Raw genomic sequence first — 16,642 nt, 5'->3', positions numbered from 1 at the left:
GCGTTACTTATGATAGGGGAACTGAAAATGACCCAAATGTATGTCCTTAGGGGATGAATAAGTTAGATCACATCCCAATGATGAAATACTGTATAAAGAGGTTAGATGCCTCCAAAATTAAGTTTTGAAAGATGTGAAAAATAGTGTGTGTGTATATATATATATATATTCATATACATATATAAATATATGGGTGTATGTGTGTGTGTGTGTATTTTTAGTGTTTAAAAATATGACAAATGTGGAGTTCCCGTCAGGGCGCAGCGGAAATGAATCTGACTAGGAACCACGAGGTTGCAGGTTCAATCCCTGACCTCGCTCAGTGGGTTAAGGATCCGGCGTTGCTGTGGCTGTGGTGTAGGCTGGCAGCTGTAGCTCTGATTCGACCCCTAGCCTGGGAACCTCCATGTGCCGAGGGTGAGGCACTACCAAAAAAAAAAAAGTGACAAATGCAGAGAAGAATGTCCTTATACCAGCTGTCATTTTTTTAAATTACTCAGTGAATTTATTACATTTATAATTGTACAATGATCATCACAATCCAATTTTAGAGGATTTCCATCCCACAACCCCAGCACATCCCCCCACCCCCTGAACTGTCTCCTTTGGAAACCACAAGTTTTTCAAAGTCTGGGAGTCAGTATCTGTTCTGCAAAGAAATTCATTTGTCCTTTTTTCAGATTCCATATGTTAGTGAAAGCATTTGATGTTGGTGTCTCACTGTCTGACTGACTTTTGCTGCATCCCATGGGTTTTGGAGTGTCACATCTTTGTTGTCATTTGCTTCTAGGTATTTTTTAACTTCCTCTTTGATTTCTTCAGTTATCCATTGGTTGTTTAGTAGCATGTTGTTTAGTCTCCACATGTTCGTGTTTTTTTGCAGTTTTTTTCTTGTTGTTGATTTCCAGTTGTATAGCATTGTGGTCGGAAAAGACGCTTGATATGATTTCAATTTTCTTAAAGTTACCGAGGTTAGATTTGTAGCCCAGGATGTGATCATTCTTAGAGAATGTTCCATGTACACTTGAGAAGAATGTGAATTCTGATGCTTTTGGATGGAATGTCCTATAAATATCTATTAAGTCCTTCTGGTCTGATGCTTCACTCAGGGCCTGTGTTTCCTTACTGATTTTCTGTTTGGATGATCTGTCCATTGCTGTAAGTGGGGTGTTAAAGTCCCCCACTATGATTGTGTTACTGTCGATTTCTCCTTTTAAGGTTGTTAGCAGTTGCCTTATATATTGTGGTGAACCTGTATTTGGTGTGTAGATATTGAAAATTGTTATATCTTCTTCTTGGATTGATCCTTTGATCATTATGTAGTGACCTTCCTTATCCCTTAAAATATTCTTCATCTTAAAGTCTGTTTTGTCTATATGAGTATTGCTACTCCAGCTTTCTTTTGATTCCTGTTCGCATGGAATATTTTCTTCCATCCTCTCACTTTGAATTTGTATTTGTCCCTAGAAGTGAAGTGGGTTTCTTGAAGACAGCATATATATGGGTGTTGTTTTTGTATCCATTCAGCCAGTCTATGTCTTTTGATTGGGATGTTTAGTCCATTAACACTTAAGGTAATTATTGATATGTATGTTCTCATTGCCATTTTATTAATTGCTTTGGATTTGTTTTTGTTGCTCTTTTTTATTTCCTTCTTCTCTTGTTCTTTCCTATTGTGGTTTGATGACTATTGTTAGTGTTGTATTTCAGTTGATTTTTCTTGCTTGTTTGTGTGCCAATTGTAGATTTTTGGTTTTTAGTTATTCTGAAGTTTTGATATAAGATTATATATTATATATATGTATTATATATATGTATTATATATATACATATATAATACATATATTATATATATACATATATATATATATATATATATATATATGATATTGTTTTAAGTTGTTGTTCTCTTAGTTGCAAGTGCATCTCCAGTGTCCTGCATTTGTACCCACCTCTTCTCATGATTTCTAATTTTGGTGGCATAATTGTGCATGGATGATTTCCTATCTTTACTGTATATATACCTTTACTGGTGAGCCTTGTCATTTGTGGTATTTTTGTTTCCTGTTTCAGCCTTTTCTTTTCTGCCTATTGAAGTTCCTTTAGTGTTGGTTGTAAAGCTGGTTTAGTGTTGCTGAATTCTCTCAGCTTTTGCTTATCTGTGAAGCTTTTGATTTCTCCTTCAAATCTGAATGAGAGCCTTGCTGGGCAAAATAATCTTGGTTGGAGGTTTTTTCCTTTCATCACATGAAGTATATCATGTCACTCCCTTCTGGTCTGCAGAGTTTCTGCTGAAAAATCTGCCGATAACCTTATCGGGGTTCCGTTGTATGTTACTTGTTTCTTTTCCCTAGCTACTTTCAAGATTTTATCTTTGTCTTTAATTTTGGTCAGTTTGATTAATATGTGTCCTGGTGTATTCCTCCTTGGGTTTATTTTATATGGTACTCGTTGTGCTTCCTGGATTTGAGTGGCTCCTTCCCATGTTAGGGAAGTTTTCGGTTATAATCTCTTGGAATATTTTTTCTGTCTCCTTCTCTCTCTCTTTTCTCCTTCTGGCACCCCTATAATACAGATGTTGGTGCATTTAACATTGTCCCAGAGTTCTCTGAGACTCTCTTCATTTGTTTTCAATCTTTTTTCTCTTTTCTGTTCTGCATCTGTCATTTTCCACTAATCTGTCTTCCACCTCACTTATTCGTTCTTCTGCCTCCTGTGTTCTGCTGTTGGCTGCTTCTAATGAATTTTTTATTTCAATTACTGTATTTTGCATCTCTTCTTGTTTAAGTTTTATATCTTGTATCTCTTTGCTCAGTGTTTCCTGTAAGTTACCCATCTTTGCCTCCAGTTTATCTCCAATGTCTTGCATCATCTTCAGCATCAACAGTCTAAAGTCTTTTTCCTGGAGGCTGAGAATCTCCCGATCACTTAGCTGATTTTCTGGGGTATTTTCTTTCTCCCTCATCTGAGTTATAGTTCTCTGTCTTTTCATTTTTATAGGTTTTTGATGTGGTGACGTTTTTACAGACAATGGAGTTGTAGCCTCTCTTACTTCTGGTGCCTGCCCTCCTTGTGGCTGAAGTTGGTATGGGGGCTTGCTGTAGGCTTCCTAATGGGAGGGACTGATGCCTGCCCACTGGTAGGTGAAGCTGATACCTGTCCCTCTGGTGGGTGGGTCTTTGTTTCCAGATGAGATTAGAGGTGGCTGTGTGCCTGGGGGTTCTTTAGGTAGCCTGTTTACTGATAGATGGGGCTGTGATCCCACCTGGATTGTTGTTTGGCCTGGGGCTTCTTAGTGCTGATAGGTGGGGCCAGATTTTCCCAAAATGGCCACCTCCAGAGAAAGGCATGCTGATGAATATTCCCAAGAGCTTTGCTTCCAATGTCCTTCCCCCACAACAAGCCACATTCACCCCTGTTTTCCCAGAAGGTCCTCCAAGAACTGCAGTCAGGTTTGACCCAGATGCCAATGAAGACTTTGCTTTGCCCCGGGACCCGGTGCACGTGAAAGTCTGTGTGCACCTTTTAAGAATGGGGTCTCTGTTTCCCAGTCCCGTGGAGCTCCTGCGTGCAAGCCCCCTGGCCTTCAATGCCAGATGCTCCAGGGGCTCTTTCTCCCAGTGCCAGATCCCCAGGTGTGGGGATTTGATGTGAGGCTCAGAACCCTCACTCCTGTAGATGAGTTTCTATGAACCAGTTAGTTTCCAGTCTGTGGGGCTTCCCACCCAGGAGGTATGGGGTTGCTTATATCACATAATCGCCCCTCTTACCTCTTGATGTGGCCTCCTCTTTGTCTTCTGGAGTAGGATATCTTTTTGAAACTTTCTGGTCCACTTGGTTGAAGATTGCTCAGCATTTAGTTGTATATTTTGTTGTTTTTAGGAGAGAAGTTGAGCTCCAGTCCTTCTATTCTGCCATCTTAATCCCATCCCCTACCAGCTGTCATTTACTGAGCATTCGAGTGCAGTAACGTGTGGGTCCCTTTGCCCCCCATTTTATAGATGAGCAATCTGAGGCTTGGGTCAGATCACTTCCCAATGTCACATCTTTGGAATAGGGATTTCAGCCTTGCTTTCTGACTTCAGACTGAGCTGTGCCCTGATGTCCTCTGACCCATGGTGCCATGAAACCGTCTCATCCTTTGGGGCATCAGGGGTGGGAGATGACATTGTGGCTGTCTCTTTCTACTGATGTGTTTCTGTAACATAGAATGCATTCATCATCAATATCTAGCAGGTCTCCAGTCAGGAGAAAAATTAAGATTTTCTTTAAGAATAAGGAGAAACTCATTTTTTCAGGCCTCCCAGCCAGCCCCTCCCCACATACACCCCCAATGCTTTGTTTGGGCCAGTTGCATTTTCAGGAATGAGAGTCCCCATAAGTGAGGGTGTACAGAAAGGGGAGTCATGGTGAGGTGTCCCCTGGGGGGTGGGGGACGGAGCCCCCTAACTGTGGGGTCTACTCCAGGAGGCAGAAGCAGCAGCCTGACGCCCTCGGAGAGAGAGATGGAGCCATGTGGCAGGCGCGCATGAGCAAGGAAGTGACAGGAAGTCACACGAGGGGACGAGGGATAGCCTTGATCCCAGAGGGAAACCCAGCACATCTGAGTAGAGGCAGGAGCCTTGGGGGTGAGTGGGTTTGTTTTGTTTGACACTGATAGCGATACCAAGGCCAGTGCAGTCCCAGACAGCCTTGAGCAGGTTGAAAAAAAAGAGAAAAAACTCAAATTTCTCTTCCTTGAAACTCATAGGCTGTATGAAAAGAAGGTAGGACAATGCCCCAGAAACTAATGAGGGGTCATGTTGTGACCCAAGGCCTGAGTGCTTAGGTGGCAGGGCCAGGGTCCCGCAGCCAGAAGGTTGCAGAGCCGGGGCTAAATCCCAGATGTCCCAACTCTAAGCCTAGTGCTTATCTTGTTGCACGTGGAAGAAGGGGGCAGAGAGAGGCCACTGCTCCAGGAGGGCCCAAGAGGTCAGGACCAGCCCTGAGGGGTTAAGCTGCCACCCAGCGGGGCTGTTGGGTCCCCCTTGCAAGTGCCAGCCTGGCATCGCCTCTCCCCATCCCTTCCACGGCCCCCTCTGACTCAGACCAGCTGCAGCTCACTGCCGGGAACCGGGCTACCTCCTTCCTTTGCTGGGTTATCCGAGGATGCTGAGAACTTGCTCTGCTGCATGCAGCATTTTCCTCCCAGCCACATGTACCCAGACTTTCCAGGAGCTGTCTGCCAGGAACAGGGGAGGCATTCTGCTCCTGACTTTGAGCAGCCATTTGAAATTCTGTGAGTGTCTCTGTGGGCACCTGCCCCTCCCACCATTCCTCCGGGAAGTCGACTCCGAGGCCCAAGGGTTGCCTGTGGTATGTGGCTCACTAGCCAGCCACATATCCATCTCTTCCTGCCACAGTCCTTCATCACTAAAAACGGCGATAATAATTTCTTCACAGGTTTGTGGTAAAACCTGAATGGGATGAAGTGTTTGCCTTGGAGACAGGCAGAAAGAAGGCAGTCAGTAAGTGGTAGCTGTTTAGATCAGAACCTTCGTGTTAAAAAAGAAGGCAGAACTCAGAGTTGCCATCATGGCTCAGTGGTTAACAAACCTGACTAGTATCCATGAGGATGCGGGTTAGATCCCTGGCCTAGCTCAGTGGGTTAAGGATCCGGCATTGCCGTGAGCTGTGGTGCAGGGTACAGACGCGGCTTAGATCCTGTGTTGCTGTGGCTGAGGCGTAGGCCGGCAGCTATAGCTCCGTATTTGACCCATAGCCTGACCCATAGGCTGCAAGTGCAGACCTAAAAAGCAAAAAAAGGAGGGGGGAAGGGCAGAACAGCATAGGGTAGAATACATTGGCTTTGGAATCAAACCACCTGGGTTCAGGTGCAAGCTTTATCAGCTAATCACTGTGTAACTTTGGGAAAGTGACTTAACCTCTCTGGACTTGTGCATCTGTAAAACAGCAATAGAATGATCCCTACTTCATAGTGTGAGTATGAGCATGGTGCTAATCAAAATGTGTTAAAAGCTTAGCTCAGCGTCTGGCACATTATAAATAATCAATTACGGTAGCTGTTAATGTTGGCATCATGGTCCATGTGTTTAGGCTACGACTGCAGGAAGCCAGGAGTGAAGGAGCTTTGAGGCTCAAAAGACAGAGGCCAGAGACCTTGGCTCCGGGCCCAGCTCTGGAATGAACTTGCAGTGAGGCCTTGGACAGCTCACTTGCCCTTTCTGCTGAACCTTTATGTCTTCATTGAAAGGACACTAATAACCCCATACTCACAGGGCTGTCTAGAGACACAGTGTGAACTGCCAGGCACCATTATCGAGTCACTAATGCAGGATGAACTGGTTCTCCTCTCCCAGCATGGTCCCCCGCCCAGCAGCATCACCTGGGAACTTGTTAGAAATGCACGTTCTCAGACCCCCACCCCAGACCAGCTGAGTCAGACATCCTCTGGGTGGGGCCCAGCAGTCTGGTTCACAAGCTCTCTGGGTGATCCTGAGCACACTCGAGATGGAAGACCGTGGTAGGTGAGGTCTTGTACAAATGGGTGCCTGGGCCCAGGGGTGGAAAGACAGAGTAATAGGGAGGTTGGTTGGCAGGTTGGCCTAAAGGCCCCAGCACCTTCACCCCACTTTCGAGGTTCTGTATCATTGGATCCACCCATGGCTGTCAGCTTCTATTCCATCTCTTCCAACAGGGTTTTAGAGCAAGGCTGGCACGACCAGGCCACGTGTGAGTGAATGAATGAATGCTTGTCCTGGGCTGCATTTTTTATGGAAGGAAAAGCACATGTGCCCAGCAGAGCAGAAGCCTAGGTGCACTGCGGCTGGCCCTCAGCAGCACCCACACGGGGCACCCAGGGGGTGTGGAGGGGGTCTGGGCTGACTGGAGCCTTGACTGTAAGCCCAGGATGACCCTTTGTTCTGCAGACAGTACGAGTGCCGGGAGGACTTTGTGGAAAACCATGATAGGGTCAGGACCAGGCTTTAGAAAGATGAAACCAGGAAGGTGTCATTGCAGAACTGCCGACGTCTGGGGGCCCCAACCCAGATTCCACTCGGCTCTGCCACCTGCAAGCTGAGGAGCCCTGCGCAAGGCACTGGCTCTCATTAGGCCTCGCTTTCCTCATGTGGAAGGCATGCTGGTTACCTCCCCACACTGGGTGGTTGTAAGATTGCCTGTTTCACATATGACCTAAAACCTAACATATCCTGCAACTTTACTAAATTCATTTAATCCAGGAAGAAACCCTAATGTAAGGCAGCCACCCCCCATTTTTTTCCAAGTTGACCATAAACACTTCAGGATATTGCTGAAACAGTCAGGTATTTAATGTATTAATTTAGATACACACATCCGTAAAGCCATATTGTATAAAATAATAATATACCAGAAGTAAGTTTAAGCGACTTTTTAAACAAAAATAAAATTGGGATTTTTTTGTCTCCTCTTTTACCAGCCTTACCCAGTAACCACAGTAAGCATCTAAAACTAACATGAGTGAGGTCCTCTGAGGCTGGCAGGACTTCCTGAAACAGTATCTTGTTGTTCAGAACAAATATATCTAAATAATCTGAACTTCTGGAAGACAGGGGCCCAGGCATTCCTTCCTTTCTGGGAACTGTGGGGCAAATATACATGTGATGCCCACCACCGTGTGTCCAGGTCACAGCATCCAGATTCTCAGAGTCCTCTGTGCTTCAGACTTGCCAGCCTCATCACAACCCTGGGAGGTAGGCACAAATAATTCATCCTGTTCTGCAGATGAGGAAACCAAGGCTTTTTCAGATTCCCAAAGCTCACGGAAGAGCCAGAGCCGAGCTCACCACGGCTACCCTGTGTTCTTCCTAAGAATACAGGCAAGGCGGAATAGCGGGTGATGGTTATTCTGTTAATTGCATGTTGATGCTGCAGCTCCCAAGCACCACTGAATAGGGTCTGGACTTCACTGGGCTCCTCGGCCGAGCAGCCAGCAGCAAAAGTCATGGCTGGCTGGCGGCTCCTCTCCACCAGGAGAGTGCCCACCCATTCCTGACTGGTTCCCAGGCAGCTGTTTCCTGGAGAGAGAGGTTTTGCCCCAGCCCCTGCTTGCTCGCGGTCCCCTCAGCAAGACGGGCCCCTCTGCCGAGCTCTCTCCCCAGGTCCCGTGGTGTCCTCCTGGCGGTGCTCATCACCACTCGTTCTTTCCTCCTTAGTTTAGGAGATGAGAGCAAGTGATTGTCTTTTATAGACACTGTAATGAGGCCTGTCATCACACAAAAGAAGTTTGCTAATAAGGTAAATCAAAGCAGCAGTGAAAATGAATGGGGAGCAAGCTTTTGCAATTAGATTTGTGCTTGTCTAGTGGCAAGGGGCTTCCAGGGAAGACTGTTCCACAGGAGGAAACGGCCCCAAGAAACAAGCTGGCAGGCTGTTGGGAAGCTCTTTATGATGGAACAAGGCTCCCCGAGTAGGCAACTGCATCCCCCCCACGTCCCCCCACCCCGTGGAAAGGGCATGGAGGGGGGAGGAAGGGAAGAAAGCTGACAGCAGAGAGAGGCTGCAAAGATGTCGTCTCCGTGGTCTGTGTTTGTCTCCATCCAGATATGATGGGGTCCTGGCCCATTGTGCTTCTGGCTGCTACCAGCTCTGTAACTCCCTTCTCTCTGCCACCAGCTGGGCTCTTCTCATGCTGGTATATTACTGGGTGAAAGGGGCACACCCCTGAGCAGCCAGGTCCCGTGACTGTGCCCGCCTGCCTGGCCTGTCATTCTCCTGGTCACTTGTAGATTCTGCCACCAAGTTAGAAGAACTGCATCATCTCTCTGAGCCTCACTTCCTTCAGTTGGGAAGTTGGGTCGTAGGATAAAAACCACGAGAGTCTTGGGCAAAAGGGCAGCTATATCATTTCAAGGTGGTGGTATTTCTTATCCTTTGGCAAATTGAAATGACTAACATTCATCAGGTTTGCTATGGCCGGGCTTCAGGCTAAGTGCTCCTCACAGGTTGTCTCATGCCATCTTGGCAGCCTTGCAAGGTAGCAGTGACTATCTCCCCTGGGTCACAAGGCTGCAGGGGTGGCGTTGAGAATGGACAGCAGCATCTGCTCATGACCCGTGTGCTTAGGTGGCTGCTGCCTCAGCTGTGAAGGGAGGTGGGGGGCCTGACGGTCCATAGAGAGGTGACCTGTGCCATGAGCTGACCCTGAGGTCTGGGACCAGCTCCCCGGCTCAGAGCGAGTCATGATATGATTCAGCGCCTCCAGCTCTTATAACCCTGGACAGACAGTCCCCTCCTGTCTTGGGATCCTGCCAGATAACCTGCAGGCACTGTGGGGTTGGTGCCTGCTGTGTATGATGTTTCTGGGCGGCCAGAGGGAGTTCTGAGGAGCTGAATATGCCACACACTGGGCCCCTCTCAGACCTCTCACTGAACAGGTGTGCATGTCTCTGAAGGCAGCTCACATTCTGCCTCGGCCATCAGTGAATCATGTCCAGGGCAGGGAAGCCATGGAGTAAACCCATCGTCCAAAGCCAGGACTCCTTCTGGGCTCCAGACGTCCCAGGAATCCGAGGGCATTCTGAATGCCTCAAACTTCGCAGTAGATCAAGGTCACCCTGGTCCCTCGGGAACGTTTAGGCTGATGGCCAGCATGGTCAGGGCCAAAGAAACCTGAGGTCACAGCACACAGAAGGATTTGGAAATTGATCATCCATCCGTCTGCATAAAGGCAGGTTCCCTGCCAGGCAGAGCCAGAGACACAGCCTCGTTAGCTAATGCGAGTTTAATATGGAGTCGAGAGAGCTGGACACCAGCCTGGTCAGCCGCCCAGGAGACATTCGAAAATAGAGCATGGTAAGGTGTCCCCCACCTGCTCAGGGACACTCCACCTCCCAAAAGGCAGGGGCGGCCCAGCGGCGACCTGGGCAATATCTGCCAGACAAAAGCACCGCTTCCACATCAGTCACTTTGTATAAAGGAAGAGTTATTGTTATAGGATGCTGGCGCCTGATCAATATCTCCTGCTTTGAAAATAAACTTCTTGGCTTGGCCTTGACATTAATCTACCATCAGGAGCCCATTATCTGGAGACCAATGTTCTGTTCTATTGACTTACTCGATTTTTTTTTCTCCCCCAAGATCAGAATAGAATTGCGTTTCTCCAGGCAACATTTCCATTAATTGCAGCCCCATGCAGGCCTATCCCCTCGTGGGAAGCCCAGGATAGTGCACATCTGGGGTAGGGGAGGCGGTGGGGGCGCTGAGGACCCACAAGCGTGCATGGCGGACGAGCAAACCTTCCAGAGCCCCTGAATTAAGACTCGGAGCCGAATCCCCACCACCCCAGGAAGCAATTCAAGCTGGAAAGGGCTCTTTGGCACAGAATCAGGGCTATAGATGTTCCCACTCCCCCTCCTCGCTCCACAAATGAGGGAATATGGCATCAAGATTAATAAGAAACGTTCCAAATCCAGCTGCGTCCCACTGTTGCCACAGCCCCACACACCCAAGGCCACAACTGCTTCATACCTCTTCCCCGAGCCTTCCCCCCTCCGGCCCTGTACCCCCCAGGCCATCCTCCGCTCCACAGAGTCATGTTTTTAAAACACCAGTGGAAGAGTTCCTGTTGTGGCTCAGTGAGTTAAGAACCCGACTAGCATGCATGAGGATGTGGGTTTGATCCCTGGCCTTGCTCAGTGGGTTAAGGATCCAGCATTGCCGTGAGCTGTAGTATAGGTCACAGAGGGACTCAGGTCTGTAGTATAGGTCACAGAGGGACTACAGCTCATTGCCGTGAGCTGTAGTGTAGACTGGCAGCTATAGCTCTGATATGACCCCTAGGCTAAGAACTTCCATATGCCATGGGTCTCGCCCGAAAAAGAAAAAGAAAAAACACCAGTGGATTATGTTGTCTTTCAGTGAAGACTGCTTGTTCTGCCCCAGGAGACCCCTATGATCGTCCCTGCTCACCTCTCTGACGTCCCTCTGCTCCCTGCCCCAGGGCCTTTGCACGTGCTCATCTCTCCCACCTCAGATCTTTATGTAACTCCTCTACTGCCACTGGAAAAAATAATCTTAAAGCAGTCATAAAGTTATCATCTCAAAGTCTGTGTAGGTCAGGGGTGTGGGAGTAGCTTATTGGGATAGTTCTGCCTGGATCTGTCCTGAGGTTGTCGTCAGGGCATCAGCCAGGGCTGCTGTCATCTGAAGGCTTGACTGAGGCTGGAAGATCCAGTTCTGAGATGGCTCATTCCCGTGGTGGGCACGTTAGCACTATTAGCAGGAGGCCCCAGTTCCTCACCTCCTGACCCTTTCTAGGGGGCTGTTTGTGTGTCCTCACAACATGGCAGCTGGCTGCCCCCAAGCAAGTGACCCCAGGGAGTAAGATGGGAGCCACATTCATGGCCACCATTTCTGTATTATCCTGTTGGTCACACAGGTTGGTCCTCCTGGGACTCATTTGGGAGGGAACTGCCTAAGGGCACAAATAACAGGAGGCAAGGACCATTGGGGGCCATCTTTCAGGCTGGCCACCACACTTCCTCTCCACGAGAGCAGAGCCCATAGCCAACTGACGCATCGCTCTAGGTGCCCAGCACAGTGTTTGGCATTTAGCAGGCACTCCATGAACATTAGTCAAATGTATGCATGCATCACTGTATCCCCTAAGACTGCCGTGACGAGGCACTGGGTCTTGTGCTAAGCACCTTACATGCAATATCTCATCCCAAGCCTGCCCCAGATGGGCCTCAGAGAAGTTAGGTGCCAAGTCACAAAGCTGGATAGTGGCTGAGTCAGGATCTGGACCCAAGACTGCCAAGGGGGGTGGGGTCTCTTTGCACTCAGCCCCTTGGTGCTGACTGCACTTGATAAGAACTCCTGAACTGTGTCAGACCTGCATTTCAAGTCAGGAGATCTGTGTGACGCGGCTGTGGAGGGAGACACGAGGAGAAGCATCAGCTCCCGCCCTGGGGCAGCAGTGCCCAGCGCTCAGCTTAGCCAGCCAGCCTGCAGAGGAGTCAGGGCAGGGAGGCAGGCGACTGCTCAGAGGGACCCAGCAAGAGGCTTACAGATCTAGGTAGGGGGAGAGTCCAGAATCTAATGCCAGAGTCAGCAAGTGCACAGAGCCTAAGTGCCTCCTTCTCCTCTCTTGGAGCTGCAGGCAACACCACAGAGCCATCCCCACGGTCTTTCCCACTGAGGCCCCAACACCCCCTGGCAATTCTCCCAGGTGTCCAGAGCTCAGACTCGAGTCAGCTCAAGCTGGGTTTAATTCTGGATCTCCTATGTACAAGCCATGTGACCTCAGAGAAGTTTCTTCATCTCTTAGATGGAGCTCTGTTTCTACCTACTTGGTGGCTTTTCTGCCGAGGCCTCCATGCAGCTGTGCATGTGAAGCCCACAGCACAGCAATGGACTGCAAATAAGCACTGGATGCTGTCAGCTTTTTTTTTTTTTTTTTTTTTCATTTTTAGGGCCCCACCCGAGGCATATGGAGGTTCCCAGGTTAGGGGTCTAATCAGCTGTAGCTGATGGTCTACGCCCTAGCCACAGCCATGCCAGATCTGAGCCGTCTGCAACCTACATCACAGCGCACGGCAACACCGGATCCTTAACTCACTGAGCGAGGCCAGGGATCAAACCTGTGTCCTCATGGGTACTAGTCAGATTCGTTTCCCCTGAGCCACCACAGGAACGCCACTTCATCTCTTTTTACTGCTCTTGTCACTACAGTGTTTTCCTACATCTCTGGTTCAGCAAGTGGGGGCTTTATGGGGGCTTTCGTACACCATCCAAGCGGATGCTTTCCGTGAATGCCCGAAGGAACGCTGGCCTTTGAGGAGGAAGTGAATTGGAGGCAGAAATAACATCTCTGGCTTCTCACCCACAGGTGTGGATGTGTGGAGGCCGCATGGAGGACATCCCCTGCTCCAGGGTGGGCCATATCTACAGGAAGTACGTGCCCTACAAGGTGCCCGCTGGAGTCAGCCTGGCCCGGGTAAGCTGGTGGCTTCCCTAGGGAAGAGAGGTGGACCTGCGACCATCCGCAGAACAGAGGCACCCCCACCCTAGGCCCAGTGATCCCCAGGTGTGCTCCCATCCCCCGCTCTCCAGATGCACTCCAATTTCCAAGAACTTACTGAAAGCCCTGCTTAAGCATTAGCTCTGGGACCCTGGGAGGGTTACTCTAAGCCTCTGTTTACCCTTTTGGTTCAAGAAAGCTTATTTTCCAACTCTTAGACTCTTAGCATTGCCGGGAGAATAATAAAAAATAAATACTAAGGAGATGATGCAGTTTCCCATAGTGTGACCGATGCAGTGATTTGAGGTGGTAGGTAAAGGGACATTTTTATTTACGTGTTTCAGTTAATGTGGATTAGTGTCGCAAATTTATGATTTCACATTCATTTTTAGGATAAAGCTAAAGTAGGGGCAGAGTTAGACTGGGGTGATTTAAAGAAATATGTCAGGTGAAATTTAAGACAGGTGGCGTGGTGTGTTTGGGAAAAACCAAGACAGTACTGAAAAGAAACTGGCACAGCAGTGGTTAATAAATGTTAGCGTCTTTCTCGTCTCCTCACCTCTCTCCACTTTCATGCCAAAAATTCTGTGTTAAACTGGTTTTTTGCCTTAAAATGGTTTGTATCCATCATTGCTCAAATTAAACTGGCCACTATCACAAATGGATGTGTTAGCCAGAGGTTTTTGTTTTGTATTAGTGATATTTCACTAAACCTTAATAATAAATTTAAAAATATTAGGTACCTTGAAAAAAAATCAAGGTTACTGCAAAAGAACAGTGAAGATGCCGGAGGGACCCCAGAGGGTGGAAGAGAGCCACAGCGAGGTTTGTGGGGATCTGGAAAGTTCTGCGTGATGGAGACCCCCCCCCCACCCCACCCCGTGGAGACCTCTCCCTACAGAGACACCCTTGTGAGCCACTGTAGCTTCAATTCACCCAGCTTCCTTCTGCTCGTGCTGCTGCCTCCCCTTCCCTCATCACCTGACAATCAAGGACCTGCAGAATTGGAGCCCCTGGGTCACAGACGAGCCCTTGTCCTGAGACTTAAAAGGAAGACCAAGAGACCCTGAGAGGCAGCCGTCTCTCCATCCTGCGGTTGGGATGTCCGGCTCCAGGGGTGGCCCAGGCTGCTATGGGAACTGGCGTTAAGAGAAAAGAGGGCCGGCAGTGCCCTCTAGTGGTCGAAGATTCCAACGACAGCCGCACCAGCCATCTGCGCTTTGGACAGCCCCGTCCCAAAGGCGAGATCTGGTTCAGCAGGAGAGGCAGGAAATCACGTTTCATCTGAAATACCGTTGGCAGCCCCAGAGGAAAGTGCCAAGGGGGAAAAACTACTCAGAGTCGCTCAGTAAGCCCAAGACTGTGACTCTCTCAGCTACTAGGGACTGTGGGACCATAGAAACACCACAGAACCCTGAGCATGACCACTCCCAAAGCATCCTTTTCCTAGACAGGGCTGTCACGTATAAGACCCCTCCTGTAAAGACACACCACCACCTCCTGTCTGTTGATGCATAGCTGAGTACAATGGTTAATAGCGAACTGCAGTAACCCATAAAAACTTCCCGTGAGCCAGGCATTATGCAAAGCGTCTTACATACTTAGATAACTTAAGTCTCACTTTTTTTAATCCCCATTTTAGAGATGAAGACAGTGAAATGTAGAGATGCAAAGTAACTAGAGCCAGAATTCAAACCCATTTCTGTTTGGTGCCTGGCACAGAGCGATTGTCCCTTAAATAGCGACTGCTATTGTTATTAGCAATATTAGTGTCAACATTGGTATCACAAGACTGGGAAGTTGCTTTGAACATTTTATCTGAATTCCATGTTTTAACATTTTAACTTTTTCACCTGTCAGTGCTGAATCAGTCTCTTATTGACTTTATTTTATTGTCTTTTTAGGGCCGCACCCATGGCATACGGAGGTTCCCAGGCTAGGGGATGGATCAGAGCTGAGGCCGCCGGCCTACGCAAGAGGCATAGCAATGCTGGATCCAAGCTGCATCTGTGACCTACACCACAGCTCACGGCAACGCCGGATCCTTAAAACGCTGACTGAGGTCAGGGATCAAACTCGCAATCTCACAGTTCCTAGTCGGATTCATTTCCGCTGAGCCACAACGGGAACTCCTCTCCTAACTTTTTATGACAGGATCTACCTTCACTTAGTTGCAGATCATATTTTACCTGTTTACTCAGTGTTTGAACAACCAGATCCTTATAAAGCATTATCTCCTAAAACATTGTAATGATAGATTTAAGGACAGTGGGGGTTTTTTTTTGGGGGGGGGGGGTGTTAACGGCCACATCCATGGCTTATGGAAGTTCCTGGGGCAGGGATTGAATCCGAGCCAGAGCTGTGGCCTGTGCTCCAGGTGCAGCAATGCCAGATCTTTTAACCCACTGTGCCAGGCTGGGGATTCAACTGTGCTTCCACAGTGACCCAAGCCTCTGCAGCTGGGTTCTTAACCCACTGTACCACAGCGGGAACTCCAAGGAGGGCTGTTTTAAAAGCCCTGAGAGGGCCAGAAGGACAAACAGCCAGGCAGCATAGAGTAGCAATTGAGGAGGGATGAGCTGGCCACCAGCCTACCCACCTCAAGAACAAGCAGCCAATCTTAATTTGTTTACTAAATTTGCTAAAATACTTTTCATCTGGCCTCTGGAAAAGGGCCTTTGGAAAGGCAGCAAGAGAAAGCCACTCAAACTTGGCAAAACAAGAGTTGATTTTTGTTTGGAGATTTTCTTCAAGATTCTGGGCAAATCTCTGTGATCTGAGCACAAGAAAGGGGGCAGGGCTCAGGCAGGACTGAGACCCAGAACTAGGAAGGTGTTAGGAGTAGGAATAAGAGGAACACACAACCCGCTAAAATCCCAGAGTCCTCTCCACGACTTTAGCAAGGAGAGAGGTAATAGAAGTGTAAAGTCTTTACACTGGTCCAATAACCATACAAAAGTTCAAAATCTATGAGAAATGGCTTATTAACCCAGGCCTGGAAATGCAATAGTCATTAAAATAGTCATTTAAATATCAGGTAGAATATTATTTGATTTAATCCTTTACAAATAAACCTGGTGAATTTCAGCACTTTTCCTTGGCCATCGGGCCATCCTTGCCTGTGGCTGGTGAGGAAACCATAATGGTTGGTCCTTCCTGGTCCCTTGGGCTTGAACAAATCAGACAGTGAGCCAGAGGACCTGGGTGGCAGACTGGGAAAAGGAGAGTGTTGAGATGTGCCAGCCCATTTAGGCCTTCAGCTTCCTCTGGGCACAGTTGTAAATTAAATCCAGCCTCTGCCATGCAGGGGCCTGGCAGGGATAGCACTGTTCCTGAACTGGTTTCTTACCCACTGTTGACCTCCTCTGCAGCGTCAAGGAGATCTCACAGCTTCCTAGTCCCAAGCTCAGAGGCAGCAGAAGTGAGGAGTGAGAGGGTTCTAGCTTTGGTACCAGGGCCTCCCTCCTGTGGGCCTCCTTCCTCAGGAGTCCACAAACTGTGTTGGTGGGGTGCATGAACTAAGAATGGTTTTTACATTTTTAAATAGCTGAGGGGGGAAGAAACTCAAGAGTGATATTTTGGGACAGAAAATCACATTTTGGCGTCCATAAAGTTTGACTGGAACACAGCCACACCCAC

The 16,642-nt window shown here is 48.3% G+C and overlaps 1 protein-coding gene across 23 annotated transcripts in view; it reads left to right on the top strand.

Annotated features, from left to right (window-relative positions):
- The window catches only part of GALNT10 (polypeptide N-acetylgalactosaminyltransferase 10), a 308,233-nt gene that overhangs the window by 278,696 nt on the left and 12,895 nt on the right, over positions 1 to 16,642 (top strand). For all 23 annotated transcript variants that reach the window (XM_085001906.1, XM_085001894.1, XM_085001909.1 and 20 more), the window contains one exon: positions 12,872 to 12,979. In XM_085001906.1, the coding sequence (XP_084858032.1) occupies positions 12,872 to 12,979 (108 nt within the window). The remainder of the gene's footprint in view (positions 1 to 12,871; positions 12,980 to 16,642) is intronic.

The sequence above is a fragment of the Sus scrofa genome, chromosome 16 (genome assembly GCF_054392235.1).
Source record: "Sus scrofa isolate SSC_HxYL_T2T_F1_AM1 chromosome 16, Sscrofa_HxYL_maternal_Yorkshire_Landrace_v2.0, whole genome shotgun sequence".
NCBI classification, from domain to species: Eukaryota; Metazoa; Chordata; class Mammalia; order Artiodactyla; family Suidae; genus Sus; species Sus scrofa.
This window is presented reverse-complemented; position numbering and strand designations above follow the sequence as displayed.